This window comes from Alligator sinensis, unplaced genomic scaffold (genome assembly GCF_000455745.1).
Source record: "Alligator sinensis unplaced genomic scaffold, ASM45574v1 scaffold1493_1, whole genome shotgun sequence".
NCBI lineage: Eukaryota > Metazoa > Chordata > Crocodylia > Alligatoridae > Alligator > Alligator sinensis.
Genome location: NW_005843339.1, coordinates 152,157 through 174,466, shown reverse-complemented (window position 1 = coordinate 174,466; position 22,310 = coordinate 152,157). Strand labels below are relative to the sequence as shown.

Genomic DNA, 22,310 nt, shown 5'->3' with positions numbered 1-22,310 from the left:
CGCTGCGTTGCTGCGGGAGGCGCCCGGGGGGCAGTTCCCCGCCGTCACCAGCGCCCTGTCTGCGGGTAGGCGCCGCGGCCCGGGCGGGGAGCAGCAAGCGGAGCCGTAGATCGGGGGTGGGAGCAGCAAGCGGAGCGGGGGGCGCGGGGCCCCGCTGGGCTGGGTCCAGCCCGCGAGCCAGCCAGGCCGGTGCTGTGTGAGAAGCCGGGCACTGAGCCGCTGGGGGCTGCGCTACGCCCCGGGCCGTGCTCGTGGGCGCAAAGACAGCACCGCGAGTCCTCTGTGAGGAAAACTGAAGGTGGCATCCTAAGGACAGTCGAAGCGGCGCCTCGAGGCGCTCGTTTAATCTGAGCGCGTTGCAGTCGCCAGGCTCGCGTCTCGTCGCCTGACTACGCAGCGCCAACCGCGAGGGCGAGCGAGAGCCTGGTTCGGGTCCTTATCCCAGGATCCACCAGGCAGATACAGGAAGGCTTAACTCACGTCCGAGAGCCTGCAAATAATCCCGGGGAAGTCCATAGCGAAGGACGTGCATAAGTAGCGTCAGGGTCAGGGCCCTGCCTGTTGTATGTGGTGACGTGGGCACGTCTGTCACACGTGGGGCAGCGCCAGGCAGACATGGTGCAAACTAGCCCCCGAGCTGGAAGCAACATGGGGAGGTTAGTGCGATTCTGTAAGTTGTCTAGAAGTCTGCAAGTTTAAGTGACTGTCATTTGAGCCTAGAGTTTGGGTTCGGTCCTGTTGCGTCTTTCATTCATGACAGAGTTTGATTTTTGCCAGTTGTAGCTGAACATCTGTAGTCCGTTTTGAGCTAGCACTTTGTGTTGTTGCAAAGGGAAGCCAAGGAGCAAAATTAGTGAGTTTGAGTTCACAGAAGGGATTTTGCAATAATGAACACGGAATAAACAACGTAATGGGCAATTTTGCATATTTCATAGTCTGTCAAATGGTAGCAAGGCTGTTAAATGTGCATTAAGAAGTCCTTATTGGTGAAGTGATTATTTGGTGAAATACATCTCAGCCTAAATGGAAAATATATAAATTGCAATGTGAAACTCTTATGCTTTATTTGCAGCTTCTGTGCACTGTCAAGTTGAACCTGTGGGAAGATGGTTTGAAGCTTTTATTAAGAGGAGAAACATAAATGTTTCTGCCTCTTTCCAGGAGCTGGAGGATGAGAAAGAGCTGTCTGAAGAGTCTGGGGATGAAGAACTACAGCTTGAAGAATTTCCTATGCTAAAAACACTTGATCCAAAGGACTGGAAGGTATACAGCGAATGTAAAAAGCGTTAACTCTTTCATTAAGCGTATTATGGGAAAGTTACTTCTGGTCCATAGTTATCTAAAGGCTCCTGTCTCTAGGTATTTTTCCCTCATCTGGATTGTTCCATGTACTTTAGCAAATAGCTTCCTTTGTGTTTTCCATAGGTAATTAGGTGATTAAGTGAGGATACTCTTACATTCTCCTATTTGAGTGTCAGTGACTTCCCTTCTATTAATCAGACTAATAAATATGCAGCAGAAAGTGATCTTGGCCCTATTCTCATTTTACTGGAGTGAAACCAGCTTGAGATCCAGTTTTAGTCTCTATGAAATCAAATATGTCTCTCTAAGAAAACAGCTTTTTTCCTTTTGTTCTGAGGAAATTTGGACACCTTTTCAACATTTTCAGTGGATCACTGAGAATACGACAGGCAAGGTTCATGTCATGAGAACCTTTGCTTAAGTGAATTCCTGTGGAGCTGGTTACATTTTTGTAACAAGGGCTTATTTTGAAATGATTTTGTCTATAATTAGATATTGAGAGCCTGTGGATAAAAAGTCCAAGTTGCCCATTGCTAATCTTTATACATACAGAGGAGAATTCAGCCCTGATAGAAGAAAACATGAAAAGCTTTCAAGTCGTATTTGTCTGAATATTTTGTCTTGTGGGTTTTTTAGATTACAGATGACTGCACATATTAATGTTTGTAATTCCTTATCAGAATCAAGATCATTATGCAGTACTTGGACTGGGACACATAAGATACAGGGCCACTCAGAAACAAATCAAAGCAGCCCGTAAGTACCTTTTCCCTTTTACAGGGGGGTCAGGGAACTGTCATCTTTATCCCGTATGTGCATTTCATGACTAAATATATGCACATGCTTCACGGACCAAGTATGTATGTTTTTTATTAAAGAATGTCCACCCTAACACTGGATTTATTTCATTTACCAATCTGTAAAGTACAGTTAGGCCGCTTGTTTGAAGAGAGACAGTCAGTTTAAAAATCACACCTATCTAAATTGCTTTTGACTATTCTAGTTACAAATAACAATTTAATCTACTCTGAAGAAATGTTTATTTTATTTTTTGGTCATTTATTTCATCCATTAGATAATGTTTTGTGGGTATCACCTTTGTAGTAGTCTCCCAATGGCCAGTAAGATCCTATCCTGCAAGTTGTTCCATACACATCCTGCACCTTTAAAGAGTTTGTTGCAAGATTGAAGTTTCTCAGTGAGCTGGAATCTTAGACTAAGGCCCCTGCCACATGTTGTGCTTAAGACTTTATTGACCAGTTAATCGCATCTTAAGTTGTAGCCTAGCCACATGTTGAATTAGTTAATAGCATGATAAAATAAGGAATGTCAAAATTTATTCCACAAAAAATGTGTAATAACTTTGTGGATGGTTCCTAACTGAATGTGTGGCCAGGTGAGCCCGTATGACTGAAGACTCATCAGCTCAAGGGACTCCCAGCTGTGGGGGTGCATGGTGGTGCATGGGGTCAGCTGAGGGAGCTCCCAGCTGCAGGAGCTTGCTACTTACCAGTCCAGGGCACGCCCGGGATTGTGATCCCAGTTTCCCCCTGGTCTGGCCCCTCCAGACTTGTACGTAAAGGCATGATGGGATCTGATGCATGAACCCACAGTCATGCCTCCTGCTGTGAACATGTGGCATGGTAGGAAGCATAATTCTTTGGATCATGCATCAGATCCCATCATGTCTTTACGTGCAAGTCTGGAGGGGCCCCAAGTCCCAAAGGAGCTGCAGATAGTTCTAGTGGATTATGAAGAGAGTCTATAGCAGTGGTTCTCATCTTTCTGGACTCGTGGCACCCTTCCATACCTTTTATGAATTGACTGGCATTGAAATTGTTTGAAATTTCAAACACGAAATCTCATGAGGTTCAAAAAGGACAAATGCAAAGTCTTCCATTTAGGATGAAACTAAGTCTCCATGCACTGCTACAGGCTTGGGATCAACTGGCTAGGCAGCAGCTCTGCAGAAAAGGACCTGGGGATCACAGTGGACAAGAAGCTGAATATGAGCCAACAGTATGCTCTTGTTGCCAACAAGGCTAACAGCACACTGGGCTGCATTATTAGGAGCATTGTCAGCAGATTGAGGGAAATGATTCTTCCCCTCTATTCAGCACTAGTGAGGCCACATCTGGAGTACTTTGTCCAATTTTGCCCCTCCTTCCTTCCCCCCCCCAAACTACTGAAAGGATGTAGACAAATTGTAGTGAAGGCAACAAAAATAATTAGGGGGGATGGGACTTATGAGGAGAGGCAGAGGGAACTAGGCTTATTTAGCCTGGAGAAAAGACTGAGGGGGATTTAATAACAGCCTTCAACTCCTGAATGATGGTTCCCAAGAGGATGGAGCTAGACTGTTCTCAGTAGTGGCAGGTAACAGAACAAGGACCAGTGATTTCAAGTTGCAGCAAGGAAAGTTTAGGTTAGATATTAGTAAAAACTTTCTCACTAGGTGAGAATAGTGAAATGTTGGAACAAGTTATCCAGAGAGGTTGTGGAATGTCCATCCTTAGAGTTTTTTAAGGTCTGGTAGAAAAAGCCTTGACTGGAAAGATCTAGTTGGGAATGGTCCTGCTTTGAGCAGCGGGGTGGACTGGATGACCTCCTGAGGTGCCTTCCAACCTTAATTCTCTATGATTCTATGACTCTAGGTTACAGTGCTCACTTCTTTGCAGAGGGGGCAAGACAGTGGGGGTAAGAGATCGTTCAGACAGGAACAAGTCTGAGCTTGCACTTATCTGCTTATCTCCTCACACGTCATGTCACCCTTCAAAGGATCTGCTGGCTCTCCAAGGTGCTTTGGAACTCTGGTTGAGAATCACTGGTCTATAGTTACGATTATTTGGATCCCAGAATAAGGTACACAACAAAGTTTTAGCTTACAGGGATTCTAATTTTCATTAATATTATCACATTCCCAACAATTCATTTGCTCATTTTCTGTTTCCTTCCAAAAAAATCTAATTTAAAAAATGCAGATGAGAATTCCTGGACTTCTTTGGGGTTGTTTTTTTTAAATGATCAAGTGCTGGTGGTAGGAATACAGTTTCTGCACTTTGCTTGCTAGATAAAGCCATGGTTTTGAAGCATCATCCTGACAAGCGGAAAGCTGCAGGGGAGCAGATTGGTGAAGGTGACAATGACTATTTTACCTGCATAACGAAAGGTAAGAGAAGATGCATACAATGTTTTTAGGTGATCTGTTTGCTTAGAAGTGTGTTGGCAGGGATTTAGCAGGATTGTAGGTCTTATTAAGTGTGAAATATTGCCAATTGCTGTAAAGCCAAAAAACATAGTTTCCTATTTTACAAAGTTGTTTCAAGTAAGCAGAGATCAAATTAAAGCAACCTTCCTTTTGTTGAAAACTGCTCCAGAATCACATCTCTTATCCTGCACCTGATGTGCACAGCACCTGTTTCCCATTCCACTTAAAATGATAAGATAGAGTAGGTAATGCAGGTACTTATGGTGGTGTATTGAGATTGCCACATGCCACCTGAAATAAACTGGAATGCTGCTGTGCCTAGTAATAGACTACTTAAAGGGGAAAAGTCAGTTGTGGTTAGAGATCCTGACCTCTTGTGTCCTCCCTCTGCCAACAGAGCATCAGCTGACTTGATCTAAGGTATCAGTTTCTTTAGCTGCTTTCTGTTACCCATAGCTGGCCGAGTGAACTCGGCTGAACAGCACGTCTCTGCTTGCCTTTAATGCAGTCACTTTGGAACCCTGCTTCTGACCCAGCCCAGTGTTCCAGGGAATGTTCTAGACGCAGATGAGCACGGCCCGGCCCGGGATTCTTACCTCAAAACAAAAATTGTTGACAAAGTTTTTCAAAATCCCAAAACGCTTAGAGACCTGCATTTCCCAGTTTGAAATGACTTGCAATTGCGGAATGTAAGTGAATGATAGTACAACTTTATAACAACATCTTTCTGAATTGTTAAAATCATTGACCAAAAACATGTTTTTTCTGCCCCAACTCTGGGCTTGTAAATAAAAAAAAAAAAAAAAAAAAGTAAATAAATGTCCTGTTTCAATTTGGGATAGAAAAAACCTCTCAATATCTCACAGGATGGGAAAAACAGTCCCCTGCTTACCCCATTACTACAATCCTGTTGATGCTGATGGGACATGTAACACTGGAAAAGCCTAGGGCTGCAGGCCAACCTTGCTGGTGCCTACAGAAGTAGCAATTTCCTTGCTGCGAGGGGAGATTGTCCGGAGTCTGGGTTCTATTAGAAATTAGAAAGCCATGATTGTTTTTATAGCATCCAGAAGCCCCAATCCTGCTGTGCTAGGCTCTGTATAAACACAGAACAAAACAACAACAAAGTGGAACAAAAAGACAGGGGAGTTCAAGGAGACAAAGACACAGCAGGAGGGTTTATGGTGAAGGAACAGTGTTTTGAAGAGATGGGGGAGGCGGTAAAAACAGAGACCTAGAAGCAGGTTATTTGGCTGGTAAAAGAAGGCAGGACCTAGAACAGAGTGTAGATTTTGTGATAGGGTAAAAGCCAAAACTAGAGGTAGAGAAGTAGATGGTGGTGAACAACTGTAGAAGACTGTCTTGTACAGCAGTGCTTCTCAACCTTTTTTGTACCAGGGTCCATTTCTAAACATCGATGGCCAGTCCTGACTCAATGCCCCTCATTTCTGACCTGCTGCCCCCCAGTGTGTGGGTTGGGGGGCGGGAGAGGTATGGGGGGCCCCCAAGTAGTCCCACGCAGTGAAAAGCCACAGCTTCCCGTGTTTTTCTCCTATAAAGGAGAATCCATTTTTAAAGTTTGTTGATCCATTTTTAAAGTTGGTTCATGACCTTTCCTTATAGTCTTCAGACCTACTTTTGGGTTGCAACCCATGGGGTGAGAAACACTGCTCTACAAGAGACAGTGGAGGGTGGGTGGGTAACTGGAGTGGAGGGTCTACAAAAGGATTGGACATGAAAGTAGGAGGAGAGATGGGCTTGGGAGAGTGAGAGCAACACGCATACCTGGCATGTGGGAGCAAAATCAGAACCGGTAGCATGGCAAGGAGAATGGGAAATATTACATGAGGGCCACACGGGGCCCCTGGCATGTAAGAGAGGGGGCAGTAGGGGACACAGAGCCATGATATGAGGGAGCAGGGAATTGTGGGTGATCCTTTTAATAAAGAGGGATGGAGCATGACACGTGGAGCTTGCTGCGGGACTGAAAGGATGCAAGGAACCCTGGTATATGGTAAACTCGGTCCATGTTAGATGTGAGGTCTGCCACTCCAACTTGCTAAATGTGGTTTTACTGACCAGATGTTGCCTCCTAAGCCTGAAGCCAGCCCACCTGTATGCTCTTAGTGAAAAAGCAGCAACAGGAGTGGTCACTTCTCACTTTTGGCATTTCCTCTTAGCTTGCCTATTTACTCTGAGCATTCAATACAGTAACTCTTCGCAACCAACTCAGCACTGCCAGAGCAGGGAGCTTTTATGGTAGGAAGAGGTAGAAATTACACACCCAGGCTGATGTAATGGCCATTTTAGAACATTATTTAAAGCTCTGGTTAGAAATCGCAGTGGCACACACTTCCAGTGAACTGCAAGTGCTTCAGTGAATAGCTTTTGCCAGTGTCCTGATGTCCTCCAAGAAGTCCTTGGGACTCCACAAAAATGTAGGAGTCTGGCTACTGGACCTGATTGCAAGGTCAAAAGTCACACCCCAAGTTCTGTGCTGAACTAACCCTTGCAAAATCACTTAAGTTGCCATGTTTATAGCTGTATTTCAGTATGTTGCTATTTTTCATAGATCTTCCACTTCTCTTCAGTGCTTTAATTTAATATTCCATAGGCAGGAGCCAACAGCAGTACTGCTGCAATTGCAACAAAAACCTTGAACATGAAGCAATAAAGTGTGGTGGGTCAAAAACAAACCAGCAGATACATATGAAAACCTTAGATTTTTGTGTGTAAAATTTCCTCCCAAGATGCTATCTGTGCATTCATCTCCACTCTAGCATTTGATGACCTCTCCATTTTTTTTTCTTTTCTCCAGCGTATGAAATATTGTCTGATCCTGTGAAAAGACGAGCATTTAACAGCATAGATCCTATTTTTGATAATTCAGTACCTTCTAAAAGTGAAGCAAAAGAGAATTTCTTTGAAGTTTTTTCACCAGTGTTTGAAAGGAATGCCAGGTAAGCTGCACCACAGACTTTTGGGCTGCTGTAACCACTGGTGAGAGCAGGGTATTTGCAGTTTAGTGCACTGTCTGTGCCTGGGAAGCGAAGTAATTTAGCAAGAGTTTAATACAATTAAAAACAGGATGTTGCTATCTTTTAAATTAATCTTAAACTGGTAGACATATGCAATGAGGGAATTGGGAGAAGCAGTGTTATCTTTCACTCAGCAGAGTGATGAATTTGCAAATATTTATAGTTCTATATGCTATTTTCCATTTTACCTCCCAGTGTTGGTGCTGTTTTTCACTGCTACATTTATCACTGTTCATATCTGTAGGTTTGGAAATGTTTGCATTATGATGCTATCACTATCATGAGTATTCTGAGCAAAGTAATGCAAAAGTTAGCTAGCAAAAATGAACTGAGCCTAGACTTGAGCATACCTTTATTTTTTTTTAAACTTTGTTTTAAACAGTCTGCTGATGATTTTAATATAGATCCCTAAACCCGCTTCACAGGCACGGACCTAAATTTGGGATGGTGGGCAGGGTTGTTTCTTTTCCTGGCTCAGCATGTATTTTTCCCACTACTCTTGAGGGAAGTGGGGTTTTATCTGCTTCCATAACAAACTCTGCACCCTATAGAGCTTTACAGCCAGTGCGTGGGGAAAAATGGATCAGAGGCAGGGTATATATTTTCCCCTCCCCCACTCCCCTATGGATCTGTGGAAAAATGAATGTAGTCTGCAGCAGAGTTGCATTACCTACAGCAGTGGGAATCAACCTTTTTGGCGGGCATGCCACAAATTAAGCCTCATGCCCTCCCTGAATACCACTCCGGTCCCCCTGCTCCATCTGCATCCCTGTTCTCTGCCCTGTGCTTCTTGACTTATCTGGTGCTGTGGTGCCTGCCCCTTCCCAAGTCTGGCATGCCATACACAGAGGCTGCCTGTGCCACTTGTAACACACGTGCCACAGGTTAGCAGTCCTTGATCTATAGAACCTCTGGAGCCACTCTGCCAGGGAGATACAAGAGCATGCAGGGACCCTAGAACTAGTTTGCTTGGAGGACTCTGTCCAGTAGATCCCCCAGTGTGTACATTGACCTTGGGAAGAGGGTCTGTCCATTTTTTGATTTTTGAGTGTTGACCTTCAAGAGCATGGTTGGGAGAAAGCTCAGAAGGGAACGTCACTTGCTGCAGTTCCCTTCTCCGTTTTTTGGTAGCAGAGAAGATTCTGGCTCTGCTGTTAACACACGTGCTAGGGTGTAGTTGTTACTTCCTGAATACTGTAGCTGTTATTTGTTACAGATGGTCAAATAAGAAAAGTGTTCCTAAACTTGGGGACATGAACTCATCATTTGAAGAGGTGGATGCATTTTATTCATTCTGGTAAGTGGAGGTTTCACTTCATAAACAAGGTACTTTCACTTTAAACATGCCATGTTGGATGGTAAGGGCTTTTGTCTATGTCATTGGGTCAAGTCTGGCTTGGGCTGATAATGGCATAAAGTTACCTAAAGACTCAAGTTCCTGGTTAATATAGGTCTGTCTCATAAAACCACCCTATTGGCAATCTGACCAGAATGCCAAGGGTTGAATTGATCCTCAGCTCTGTGAATTACTGGATCTCTCTCTACACCACAGTCTTGAAGAGAGAGCCACCAGGCTTACTGACAGTTTGTAGTAACTGTTGAAAGAGGTAGTGTCATGTTAGATTCCTGAAAGAGATCTATTTACATTTTTTCCTGTTTTAGCAATTTGTGATGTGTTATAACAAGCTTTGTCTTAAAATTAACTGGGACTTCTTAAAAATAAGTATGCTGGTCAGTTCATACATAATCAGAAAATGGCCTATACTTTTATTTTTGCTGAAATGTTGCAGATAAACATTTGGCATTTTGCTATTCTGTCCTCTCATAGGTAAAATCTAGTTACTTATGTTATATTTCTTTCATCTTTATTCTTTTAAAGTGTCACCATAGAGCAGGGGTCAGCATTATTTTCTGGCAGCAGTCTGGAATGACCCAGGTTGGGTCAAAGGTGGGTCAGCATTAGGACCTGGCTACTGCCATTGCTCCTCTCTGATTACCCAGCTGCAGTGTGGCATGGGCAAACACCCTACCAGCTAGCACAACACAGTACAGCAAGGGTAAAGTCTATTCATGGGATGGATCTAATGGCTCCACAGAGCAGATCTGGCTCAGCCTGTAAGTTGCCAACCTTTCCCATAGAGCAAGAGGAAGTGATGATCTTGGCAGTCATAGACCCTGTTGTTATGAAATGTGATTTCTGTTTCTAGCCTTGCTAAGACTCATTGTGTGACTTCAGTGTGCCCCAGCTTTTCTATAAAACAGGGATTGCATTAGTCTGACTCCCAACACATGGGAGCCTTGAATGAAAAAAGCTGTAGGCTTATTATTAGTCCTAGCATGGCTACTGACACAGCTTCTTCAAAAAATGTGAAAGGCTAAAATCCTGAAATAAAACTGGGTGGGTGGCAGTTCCTGTAAATGGAAGATTGATGAAAAAATCCTTATTGAATAGTAGTTGGTTTAGAAGTCTTTGTCTGAATAAACAGCACTGAAATACATTTCAGCAGAAGGATGAAATCATTCTAATTTCCAAATGTATTGGGAATGTATATTTCTTAGAGGTTGCTTTTCTTGAATTTAGCACACAGAGCAATTCTTCGGTATTCAGTCAGATCTCTAAACTGTCTACAAGAACCTAAGATTAAGAATACAGAATATTTTAAAATCATTTTGCTACATTTTTGTTTTAAAATCTGATTTGGAAATTGTGGCTCTGCCTTCATGTGGTTCTTCTGGTGTTGTTTTTACTATAGGTATAATTTTGATTCATGGAGAGAATTTTCCTATTTAGATGAAGAGGAAAAAGAAAAGGCTGAATGGTATGTACAGTAAAGGTCCCTGACAGGAGACTAACACAGCAAAATATTTTGGCTTGTTCTTAGACTGTTAATTAGAGAGAGGGAAGGAGCATAGTTACTGGAATATAGGACTGTATGAGGAATTCTGAGTTTCATGCCAGCTTCTGCTCCGACTGACAAATTATACTGCCTTTGCTTCACCGTTTGTAAAACTGGAATATTTCTTTGCCCGTTTCACAGCTGTGTTTGTGAAGCTCTGCAAGATCCTAAAATAAAAAGATTACACAGGTGCAGAGTATTGATTTCTTGTTGTGATCACACTGTGAAGTTACACAGATGCAAAGAGATTGCAAGACCAGATTGGACTTGGAGCCAGGGTGGTATAACTAGGTGTCACTTCCCTGTCTGATTCAGCACTGCACCAGTCCTCCACTGTACCTGCCTGGTCTAATATATAGATTTAGACAGGAAGGTGCTGATGTCTTGGTGTTTCTATGGGTCCTGTGATGCTTGTAAGAATAGTGGCATCAACTGAATTGTCCTGACTATATTCCAAGTGAATGTTTGATTCTTCCTACTGTATCACTCCACCTCCTGTAGCTATTATTCACAAAAGAGTAGAGTGTAAGTTACAGAATGTTAGATTGCCTAATTTGACCTTGTATTTCACAAGCCACTAATTTCATCAAGTCACTCCTCCACTGAGCTTCCTTATCTTCCAGAAAAGCATCCAGTTTTGATTTGGAGACATTGAGAGATGGAAAACCCTCCATTTCCTTTGTCAGGTTATTCTGGTAGTTAATCACTGTTAAATCCATTCTTATATTCAAACTTGACTTTGTCCGGGTTCATCATGCAGCTCTTAGCCCTTTTGTCCCTTCTTCTGCTGTTAGATTCATGAGCCATGTAGTGCCCAGTACTTTCTCCCTATGAAGGGACTTGCACACTGTAAGCCGGCTGGCACTCACTACCTTGCTGGGGCAGGATTTCCTTCACATGTGAATTGTAGAAGCCATTTGAGAACTGTCTCCCAAGGAGCCCTTGCATACCCTCTTGTTGGGAGTATGCTGAGGTGTGTTGGGAGCCAGGCTACTGCAGAGATCCTAAGCAGCCCTTTAATCCAAAGGGTAGTCCCAGGAGGCTGCCAGAACTTTGACAAACCACAAAGGAAATTAGAGTAGGGCCTTTCCAGCTGCTAGAGTGGCCCACAGCTGGGAGGATGCAAAAGTTGCTTAAAGCTGGCTAAGCACCTCTCCCCTTAGGCTGTGAGTTCGCTGGTGCCCATCTCAGGGCACAGAGGTGCCCCACATTTGTAACTGGCTGGTAAGTTAGACAGTGTAGGGCTGTGGAGCTGTCATGGGGAGGTTCAGCCTAGTAGGCTGGCACTTCATGTCTGTAAGTCTCCATTTTTTTGTGTTCGAAATAAAACCATCCCCCTGCAAAATGGCTTGTGTACTGAAGCTGCTAATAGACTATTAACCGTGCTGGTAAATAGCTGGGCTGAACTAACACCATGCCTTCCAATTGAAGTCGAGATGAGAGGAGGTGGATTGAAAAGCAGAACAGAGCAGCCAGAGCACTGAGGAAAAAAGAAGAGATGAACAGGATAAGGACACTGGTTGGTGAGTGTAAAATCCTACCTTTATAAAAAAGGGCATTTGTTAACTAACACCAAAAATCTTCCAAGTGCCCTTTTCACATTCACAATACTCCCCTCCTCTTAGACAATGCCTACAGCTGTGATCCTCGAATAAAGAAATTCAAGGAAGAGGAAAAGGCAAAGAAGGAAGCAGAGAAGAAGGCGAAGGTAGAAGCAAAACGAAAAGAACAGGAAGCAAAGGAGAAAGTAAGCTTTTGTTAATTATTAACAACTGTGTGTACTTGGTCAAGAAATTCTGAGACTGTTGAAGCTTGGGCAGAGATCAAGTAGTAGATCGTAGAAAAATCAGAAATTCAAAATTACACTGAGATCTGGGACATGATCTCTTCCATCTTGTTCCAGTGCCAAAATGCATGGGGAAGCAGGGACAGAAACCTGTCAAGGCTGAGCAAGAGTGAGATGCGGCCTACCAGATGGAACACAAACCCATTCAAGTGTCTAACATTGACTCTCTGTGTAGTGCTGACTGTGGCCTGGGACAAGTTGCTTCCATTTGTGAGAATGATGACATTACTTCATGAAAGTGTTGTGTGGATTGGTTGGTGAAAAGCATTTTGTAGATGAGCAGCATTATGTACTTACTAATGATAGCAAGCTGAGATGTACCAGCTGCCAACCCTTTCTGTTATTTAAGAGGCTGGAAATTTTAAGGTGCTAAGCACAATAGTGTAACTTTTCAAAAAGACCCGATCTCTTGCAATTTGCAAGCGTGCATACATACAGGATGATTGTGTTTTTTTTCCAAGCACTGGTTCAAGAACAGAAATACAAAATTCTATATTTCAAATTGTCATATGTTAAGCAACTGAGGGTGCCCAGTTTCTAGTAAAGTATTTATGTAATGGCAAGCATATGTGTTTATCTCTCTCTTTTTTTTAATTGTCAGTCTTCCAAGCATTTCAGTCCTAGTGGTTTTATTCAGTGTATTGAAATGGCAGATCTGACAGCAATAAGAATTCCAAATTTCAATTTTTCCTTTGATTGCAGCAAAGACAAGCTGAGTTAGAAGCAGTACGGTTAGCTAAAGAAAAGGAAGAGGAAGAAGTCAGACAACAAGCACTACTAGCAAAAAAAGAGAAAGAAATACAAAAAAAAGCAATTAAGAAGGAAAGGCAAAAATTAAGAACAACATGCAAGGTATTTAAATGTCGTTATCATCAGATGTAATTAATAATAATAAAAGTAATAAGTAATAATAAAATTGTCACACTTGCTTAGATAAGATCCTTTCTTTTTGAGCCAAATCACTTGAACATTTGCTTTACCAACTGGGAAGGGGGCATAATAAAACTGTGTTTATAGGTAAGTTCCTCCTATCTAGTCAAAACACTTTAACTATAACTTTAAAAGGAAATATCCTGATACTTTTTTTTAGTACCAAATCAGACCATGGAGAGAAGTTTTGCTGCGAAAAAGCAAACCAGCATCACTTCATAAAGGCAATTTAGTATTTTATTTTTGAATTGTTAAAGTACACTGCCTTAGTATGGTTTTCAGTTACATTCATAAAAGTTTTATAGCTATAGTCATTTTAATAGTGAATAAATTTAATATAATTAGAATTTTATTCTCCTGTTCCTTCAAGAGAAAAAATTTACTTCTACTTTCAGAACTGGAATTATTTCTCTGATAATGAGGCAGAATGTGTTAAAATGATGGAAGAGGTGGAAAAGCTTTGTGACCGTCTTGAACTAACAAGGTACGTTTTCCTGAATCTCACTTCTCTACATTTTGATATCCGTCTTTCTAATAGATCTCCAATGTAACTTAATAATTTATTTTTAGTCTGCAATACTTGAATGAAGCACTTACATCCACGACAAGGGAAGGAGGAAAGGCGGCTGTAGTTAAACAGGTAATTATATATGGTGTCCAACCAAAGTAATAAAGATTAATGGTGCTTACTTGACTGAATGAGAACATCTTAACAAGTGAATGTTGCTGTAAGATATGCATCTTAGCTTAGGTTATTTTTAGCATGGTATGACTAGTTCTTGACCTGAATCTCATTGCTCCAAACCAGATAGATCTGGTAGCTACTTCTAATAATAAAGAGCATAGTTCAGGTTTATTTTAACTTTATGCTACCAGCAGAGCAAAAGTTTATGCATAATAATCAGATGATGCATAATATGTAAATGTCACAGTATCTGGTACAATATGCCATAAATAGATAAGGAAGTTCATATTCCCCCAGCAAGAATAAATTAGTCGGTGAAAAAACACCCTGTCTGTGTTTGTTCTATTATGCAAGGAAAATCTAGCACCTGGGGCCAATGACTGAGGTGGATCCACAAAAGGACTTTAAGGCCACAACTTTTAATCACCTAGCTGCTTGGCAGAATCCCATCTCAAGTGAGGTGCCTCAGCTCCTTATTTGAGGCCTGGGGAAATTGGTGCTTAGGAATGGGATTCACAAAAGCCCAGAAGGTGTGCAGGAAAATGCCTAAGCCAGACAGCAGGAAATGCTGAGTAGGAGGGGGTGGTTTAAACCCCATCTGTTTTAGAGTAAGATGCTTCCTGTTGTTTGGTTTGGATTCGCAGCCATCTATTAGGGGGGGTATTTGCACCATCCCTTTCTCACAAAACATGCAAGGTGGTGCTATCGCCATCTCCCTTCATCCAGAAACCAGGCAGCACTTACCCAGGATGTGGAAGGCCAGTATGTACTGGTTGGTGCCTTTGCCTGAGGAAGCTGAAGCCCCCACCTTGTGCCTCCTAGTAGCGGACTAACAACAAGGCTATGGGGGCTCCATTTCTGCTGTTGAAGTGGTTCAACTTTTATAGCATAAGCAAGCATTCAGTCTGAGAGAACAGCTCTGTGGCCCAGACATTTTTATTTGATATTAAGTACTTCTTAGGACAGGGACGGAAGCCCAAATCTTCCCCCTCGCCCATCCCAAGGTGAGTGTCCTAACCACTGCACTGTAAAGAGTTGGCTGAGACAGGGGTTAAGGAAGTTGCACCCCAAAATACCCTATAACAGTGATTCTCAATCAAGGAGTCATGGCCCCTGGGGTGCCCTAGAATCCTTTCCAGGGTGCTGCAAAGTGTTAGCACTCTTTGGTGTGCAGACATGATTCACAAGACAAACAAAAGATTTCAAATAGGAATTTGTGGTGTTAAAAATGTACTGACCTGTTGGGGGTCTTTCTGAGGTCTTTGCAACAGAAGAATCATTCTGTTAGTTTTCACTTGTTTTTTGACTACAGAAAAATAAACTGGCATTTGAACACATTTGGTGCCTTGAATGTAAAAAGGTTGAGAGCCACTGCCCTATAACTTGGTGTCTAAGGCCGCAGGATGTGAGATTTGTTGGTTCAAGTCCTCTCAGCCAGAGGAAGGATTTGAACTACAGTCTCCCACTGTCTGGGTAAGTGGTCTAACCACTGGACTACTGAGAAAATGAATCACGCAGCGACTCCCTCCTTGCAGTTATGTCTTGCAAAGCACAATCCTGTAGGGAGCTGCAGGCGAGAGAGAGCATCATTTAGTTTATGAATCTTGCCTACGGGACATGGGCACCTACCTACTCAACACTAAGGCTGGGGTGGGCAAAATATGGCCCACCTACTGATTCTGTCCTGCCTGCTGGACACTGCCAAAAGCCTGAGGAGGTGAGTCCGTGCCAGCCAAAGTAGGGCTTGGCCTGGGGCTGCTGTCCCCAACTATCCTGGTGTAGTGTGGTGGCAGCAGCGGGCAGGACAGGCTACTTGGCACGTTGCACTGCACCCCCTCCTGCCCATCTGCCATAGTGCCAGGACTGCACAGCACCAACAGGAAGCTGGGAGTGGAAGAGTCTGTATGGTCCAGCCCAGCCCTTACTGTGGCAGACCAGAATGGCACAGGGCACAGGTCCTTTCTCAGGCTACTGGCGGTGGCCAGTAAGCCCCACAGGATCAGTTGGTGTCCTCCTGCCCACCCACCCCTCAACTGCTCTGCAAAACTTGGTAAATGGCTATAATTGCCTGCCCCTGGTTTAAGGTGTACCCAGATACAGACATCTCAGGAAGGTCTATGCTGTACAGATGTGGTATGGACATGCCCAAGTTAGCTTCTTCTGTAAGCCTATCTGGATCCTGGATAAGTATTTAGCAGCTGATGCCTATGTTGCTGCAGGTAGACTGCTTGTACCTAAGCTAGAAAGACTGCTCACAAGAGTTAGTCATGCCCAGAGATGCCTGGGGAATTTTGGTGGCAGAAATTAGGCCTATGGGAACTTACAGCTCCTCTTGAATTAAGGCAGCAGCTGAGTAGGGGTTTTGAAGATTTGTGTTTTGGACGTAGGCATCTTACTGCCCCTAACTGTCATTCCAGGTTCCTGAGTCCTTTTGTGGATCTAGCTCCAAGTGTGAGCAGTCAGTCTAGGCCTCCCCATAAGGTAAAACACTAATTGACAGTATCAGTTAAATATCATGAGTTCACACTGCCTGTGCATCCACTGGTGTTTTGTGATGCTGTGAGCATAACTGCATTGCCCTTATGTTGGTGCCTTGCTGGGGAAGTCACAGAACAGAAGGGTTGTGTTGTGCCAAATGTAATGCAGAGACTAAAGAAACTAAACAAAGTTGAAGGCCTGAAAGCAGTTCCAGCAGCTGAAGAGTTAGAGGGGGCATTTGTTGTGGTTTGTGCCAAGGACATATTAAAATTAATAGATGCACGTTTCCATTCATGCAGATAGAAGAAGTAAATGAGCAGATAAAGCAAGAGAAAGAAGAGGCAGAGGCTCGCATACGCCAGGCATCAAAGAGTTCAGAGAGGTCAACGAGCAGCGGTGGAGGGGGGAGTAAAAACTGGTCAGAAGATGACTTGCAGTTACTGATTAAAGCTGTGAACCTCTTCCCAGCTGGGACAAATTCAAGGTACTTGGTCTCCTTTTCTGCATATTAAATGTATTAAAGGATTACACAAGAATTTTCCATTAACTAAAACAGAAAAGGCCAACTCGCTTCATTTCTCTTGAATGCTCCTTTATTATTTTTGCCCAATGACGTCCCTTCATGTTGGCTGTTGAGTCTAATTTTAATTCAGACTCTGGCATCACTTTGCCTGGGACAACAATTGGGTTTAGAGTCCTTGGCCAGTGCTATCCCAGGCTGAGGTCTAGATTCTTCAATGGACATGTCTATGTGGAGATGAGTGCAAGGTAGAGATCTTAGCCATTAAAGCCGAGATTTACAAAGAGATTCAAATAACTACCCCCCCCCAAAATCACAGAATCCAAAGCCCCAAATTAGAGGTTTGGGCTTCCCATACAATAACCACAGTAGGGTCTGAGCTACCAAACTAGCCAGTTAAAATCCTGAGGATGGGTTTTTTTTTTTTTCCCATTACTGCCCCCTCCAGGTTTTAGTCACCATGCTGTAGGTTACAGGGAAGCATTTCCCTCCATTCAGTATTCATAGCCCAGAATCCTCCATTGAAGGTCAGCATCCTAAGTCCTTCTCTTAACAAGCTTTTTTTTTTTCTTTTACTATTATTTAAATGCTGGGACTTCTTCTCCTGGCCAATAAATGAGCTCTCAGAGGATGCTGGAGGCCTTGGCTCACCTCTCTGCTCTGTCTAAAGGGATTCAAACCAGCATCTCCCTTCTCTGAGAAGCACCTCAACCCCCAGCCTATGTAAACTCACTGTGAACATTTTGCATTACAGAGCATTGTGCTGTGAATACTTGGTATACTATTCACTACTTAAATAGAGTGGACTGCTTCCACAGCACTGAGTGCCCAGGGTTAGACCTACTTCTGAGTGTATTTACTTGAGCTTGTCTGAAGAGCATTTAAGAGATTAATTTTTAACACTGTAGTATATACTCTGCATTATTTAAAGTTTTTTCTCATCTCTTTGTCCCTCCCCACCCACCTCCCATCTTCATGTAGGTGGGAAGTTATTGCCAATTATATGAACTTGCACTCTACTACTGGAATAAAACGCACAGCAAAAGATGTCATCAATAAAGCAAAGAGCCTCCAGAAACTTGGTATCTTTATTATCTTTGTGAGATGGTCTGTGTACTTTTGTGTTTATGTAATAACTTTAACTTTCCTTTCAAAAACACCGTTTGTTGTCTGTTCCCAAGTTGGTTCCATCTCCAAGAAGGGAAGAGAACATTCGTGTTAGCAAACACATGCCTCCTGAGTGGAAAGATAGAGATCTTATTTCATATCTTATGAAACAGCTGCACTGCTGCAAAGTGCAGATGCAGTTCAGTACAAGACTTCAGGGCAACTTCCAGCAACAGAAATACCATGATGTTACCCTGTACACCAGTCACACTGAAAATATTTACTCTAGTAAAGCGCTAGGGGTGTGGTTAATGAATTATTCCAAGATAAGAGGAGAATGGACTTTATCATATCAGCCATTACTACACCATGGGAAGTGAAAGATAACTGAGTCAGGGGTAAGCTACCCTGGTTTAGTTTTCACTCAGCTAGGAGCAGCTACATGGCAGCTACCACAGAGATGCCAGTGCCTGATAATTCATTCATCTGTTAAGTTTCCTTCCAAATATTATTTTCCTCCAGCTCCATTTTGCAGTAGGGATTAAGAGTTTCTCAGTCACTTTACCTTGAGAATGTACTGATATATTGGCATGAGAGTCCTACTATTTCACAGTATTCCTGATGAACTGCTTAGCCATGTAGACCATCTGGGTAACACTTTTTCAGTAAAGACATGAAATGTTTAAAGACCTCCCTTATGGGAATAACTCCACTCAGCTTTGTGTAAGGGCTTCAGGACCAGACCAACTCCCTTGAAGGTATTCTGATAGAGCTGTATAAACCTATAATAGAACTAAAAAAATTCAAAAACTGAACCTAATATGCATAAAGATCACAGAGGCTTCACCTATCAGCCTCATACTAAGGTTTGAAATAAAACGGATTAGTAGAGTTGTGCTCAGTATATATGAGTGTTTCTGTTATGAGCTGTATACACTACTGAATGTTAAACTTTGCTTTGTGGTAATTATGCCAACTAAATACATCTCTGTTACCCTCAGACCCTCATCAGAAGGATGACATAAACAAGAAGGCTTTTGATAAGTTTAAAAAGGACCATGGAGCAGTGCCTCAGCTGGACAATGCTGCACCTTCAGAGCGGTTTGAGGGTAAGGATGAAAGAGAAATATTTTCAGCCCTCCAGAGTACTCTTCTTTGTAACTTAGTTTGGTAAAAGACTGTAGCCCAAGTTCTGAATTTGGATGGCCTTAACAGGTTTCCAGCACATGTTGGCCTTCCACGCATGGCAAATTAGGTTTTTTGTAGAGCATGCTTTCCCCCTGGGACAGCAGCCATAGCTAATAGTTGTCGCTAAAGATGCATGGGATCCACTGCAGAAACGGAGACAACAACTCCTCCCAGCTTGGCTCTGAGCCCCAGAATCTTTCACCTAACATCATCTTTGGCAGGGAAGGGTCCAAGCCTTTGTTTGGAATGTTTTAAGTATTTCTTTCTTGAAATGAAACGGAGTTTAGACACCTTTGCTCCAGGAACTTTAGTAGTACACATCTGTAGAAATCATTTTAACACTAGTCTCATCACAAAAGAAGTCTCATACTTGAAAAAACCTACTGAGCCAGGAATCCCTTTTTCCTCAAACAGGACCAGTTACAGATTCATCCCCTTGGACTACAGAAGAACAAAAACTTTTAGAACAAGCTCTGAAGACATATCCAGTAAATACCCCTGAAAGGTGGGAGAAAATAGCAGCTGCTGTCCCAGGTCGGTCAAAAAAAGACTGCATGAAGCGATATAAGGTAAGATATCCTGCTTTCCTATAGTTGTGTGATAATGCTGCAAGATGCTAACTGGCTTTAGGTACTGTGATCTACAGGTTCAGCATTGGTAATTCATGAAAAAGCTCAGAAAAGTCAGACAGCAGAAGTAGCAACAAGGATATATCTAAATCAGAAGTAATGCCTCTAAAATGCTAGTGTGGTCAGCATCAGTAGAGAAATAGGAATAAGTTACATAGATTGTTAGGGGCTGGAAGGCACCTTGCAAATTATCGGGTGGGTCCAGGCCCCCTGCTCTAGGCAGGAAGATAACTGTGGTCAAGTGACCCCAGTGGGGTGACTGTCCAGTCTTCTCTTGCAAACCTCCAGGGTAGGTGACTGCACCACTTATGGAGGGAGTTTATTCCACAGTCTGGACACCCTGACTGTGAAGGAGTTGTATCCATTAGTCCTAGTCTTCCCCAGGGGTGCCCTAGTGAACAGTTGTTAACCAAGCTCCTGATGTACTCTACTGATATAGTGGTAAGCGACTATAGTAGGGTCTCAGTCTTAGGGGGTTCCCAGAAGCTTCTCTATAGATTAGTAAAGATTAAAGAAAACCACTCTACCCACTGGCTTCCTGCCCAGTGATGTAAATCAATTCGATTTAAATCACATTCACCCTGGTCAGGAAAAACATGCATTCTAGTCATCCTTTTAAACATAAGTTAATAGTACTGGTGAAGGTAGGAAGTTAGAGAAAGGGACAAAGATATTGCATTTTGTGTCCTGCTAACATCACAGATGTGAATAAAGGTTAAATCATACCTTAAGTTTGGACATGCAGCATATCCATAGCTCTGAATTCTTAGCATAACTTGTTAGAAAAACGTAGGTGTGACAAAATACATTTTTATGTAAAGATTAGTTGTCAGAATGTGCAAATTGAACTTTTTCTTCTCCTTTTACCCTCAGGAACTTGTTGAAATGGTTAAAGCAAAGAAAGCAGCCCAAGAACAAGTGTTGAATGCTACTAAAGCCAAGAAATGACTCTTACTGACAATCTTTGTTTTCTGTTTTATAATAAAAATGCAAATACTGTACATGTTTTCATTCTTTACCGTGGTTATTATGCTTATAAGGGAGTAAGTGTGGTGGCACTCATGTATAATTTTCCAAAATCTGTTCTTAACCTCTGGTCAGACTTGTTTGTCCAGTTACATGAACCAAAACAGTCAACAATACCCCCAAATTATTTTTTTTAAAGTAGCATCTAGAAGCTTGAAATTATAATGGTTTCCTTATACTTCCTGACTGCCTTTCTGGCTCATTTGTCTGAAGAAAGCAGTCCAAACTTATCCATTTACCAGCCTTGTGACACCATCTCTACTTTGTCTTCATAAAGAACTGCTTTTGGAAACTTTTATCCCAAAATGTTCCTAAGCACGAAGCCAGTACATGCCACTACAGATTTTGTTATAATCGGGGAGCTGTTCAATTGGACCTAGAAATTAAAAAGAAGAGTCAGTCACAGTATTCATTCATTGTATTGCTCAGAGAGGTCAGGAAGTTAAAAAGGAAAACAAACTTACCTACAGCCGCAATGGCAGGGCACTTCTCGTAAATGTACTTTGTGCAAATTTCTCGTATGACCTGGGCATCAATAGCCTAAAAGGTTTTTTGTTGGGGTTTTTTTGTTTGTTTTTTTTAAAAGAGAGAGAGAGAAATTAATCACCAGTCCTATCTAAAAAAACATATTAAAAGCAAGCACTCAAATTAATTACGTATCAAAGTAGTTCCAGAGCTGTAATTAATCAGATGGATGAGTCTTTCTAGAAGGCTAAAACTGACACAGATGTCATCTCACTACAGTGAAGCTGAAATATTAATACATTTCATTTTGAAAATAAAACAGGTTTAGTGCTTACTTCAATTCTTGCTTCAAGTTCAGGAATTGGAATTCTGCGATTGTAACACAACATCTGTCGTCCAATGTCCTCACAGATTGGAGTGGATCCTAGTACAGGAAAAATCCTCTAATTATCAACATAAGAAAAGAATTAGAACCTAAAAAAAATAACAGTATACACCTTACCATCTAGCTGTAGCAGCATATTTGTTTTAAGAAGGTTCTTGGCTCGAGCTACCTCACTTTCAGTAACGCTTGTGCAAAGTCGTATCCTGAAAGACAGTTTGAGTCAGTGCTCTTCTAGTTTGTTTAAATTAAACTAAGTTACTAGAAGTGGGGAACACCTACAGTGTAGAGGCAAACAAAAATCATCCCTTATCTTGGAACAGTCCATGTATGGAGGGCAGAGAATTAGAATATGCTTTTCCCTGAAATACAAGATTGATTTTGAAAGAAGCCAAAAAGTTAAAAGAATAAAAAGGTAAGGCTGAGCCTCAGGACAATTTCCTAATGACAAGAGCTATTAGAAGTTAAGCTCCACAAAACACAGCTGTATTTGAACAGGTACCCATTGGTGAAGGGTACACAACACAAAGCTCACAGGAAAGGCAAGGGAAAACATCAGATTAAAAGGTTCCCAAAACAATGGCCTGCACAACACTAGCTGGACACAGA

The 22,310-nt window shown here is 42.3% G+C and overlaps 2 protein-coding genes across 3 annotated transcripts in view; one reads left to right on the top strand and one right to left on the bottom strand.

The window, feature by feature from the left end:
• Positions 1-7: 7 nt before the first annotated feature.
• Positions 8-20,833, top strand: DNAJC2 (DnaJ heat shock protein family (Hsp40) member C2). Of its 2 annotated transcripts, XM_025194906.1 has the most exons (19): positions 8-65; positions 1,073-1,263; positions 1,983-2,058; positions 4,373-4,471; positions 7,329-7,470; positions 8,765-8,845; positions 10,302-10,367; positions 11,877-11,968; positions 12,071-12,192; positions 12,994-13,143; positions 13,617-13,705; positions 13,792-13,861; positions 15,219-15,379; positions 16,324-16,387; positions 16,684-16,868; positions 17,886-17,986; positions 19,013-19,120; positions 19,614-19,768; positions 20,702-20,833. In XM_025194906.1, the coding sequence occupies exons 2-19, from the start codon at positions 1,231-1,233 to the stop codon at positions 20,774-20,776; spliced, it is 1,869 nt and encodes a 622-aa protein (XP_025050691.1). In that variant the 5' UTR covers positions 8-65; positions 1,073-1,230; the 3' UTR covers positions 20,777-20,833. The 2 variants fall into 2 exon arrangements, with proteins under 2 accessions (XP_025050691.1, XP_014382656.2); XM_014527170.2 differs by lacking the exons at positions 15,219-15,379; positions 16,324-16,387.
• A 256-nt stretch (positions 20,834-21,089) lies between these two features.
• PMPCB (peptidase, mitochondrial processing beta subunit) overlaps positions 21,090-22,310 on the bottom strand; it is an 11,667-nt gene continuing 10,446 nt past the window's right edge. The window contains exons 10-13 of the mRNA XM_006038401.3: positions 21,822-21,907; positions 21,655-21,743; positions 21,319-21,394; positions 21,090-21,230 (exon numbers count right to left, since the gene is read on the bottom strand). Of these exons, the coding sequence (XP_006038463.1) occupies positions 21,166-21,230; positions 21,319-21,394; positions 21,655-21,743; positions 21,822-21,907 (316 nt within the window). The 3' untranslated portion in view covers positions 21,090-21,165. The remainder of the gene's footprint in view (positions 21,231-21,318; positions 21,395-21,654; positions 21,744-21,821; positions 21,908-22,310) is intronic.

Coding starts and splice junctions, on each gene's coding strand:
- DNAJC2 (XM_025194906.1), top strand. CDS start 1,231: ATGCTAAAAACACTTGATCCAAAGGACTGGAAG. Junction 8,846..10,301: donor GATGCATTTTATTCATTCTG/GTAAGTGGAGGT, acceptor TTTTTACTATAG/GTATAATTTTGATTCATGGA. Junction 16,869..17,885: donor CCAGCTGGGACAAATTCAAG/GTACTTGGTCTC, acceptor ATCTTCATGTAG/GTGGGAAGTTATTGCCAATT.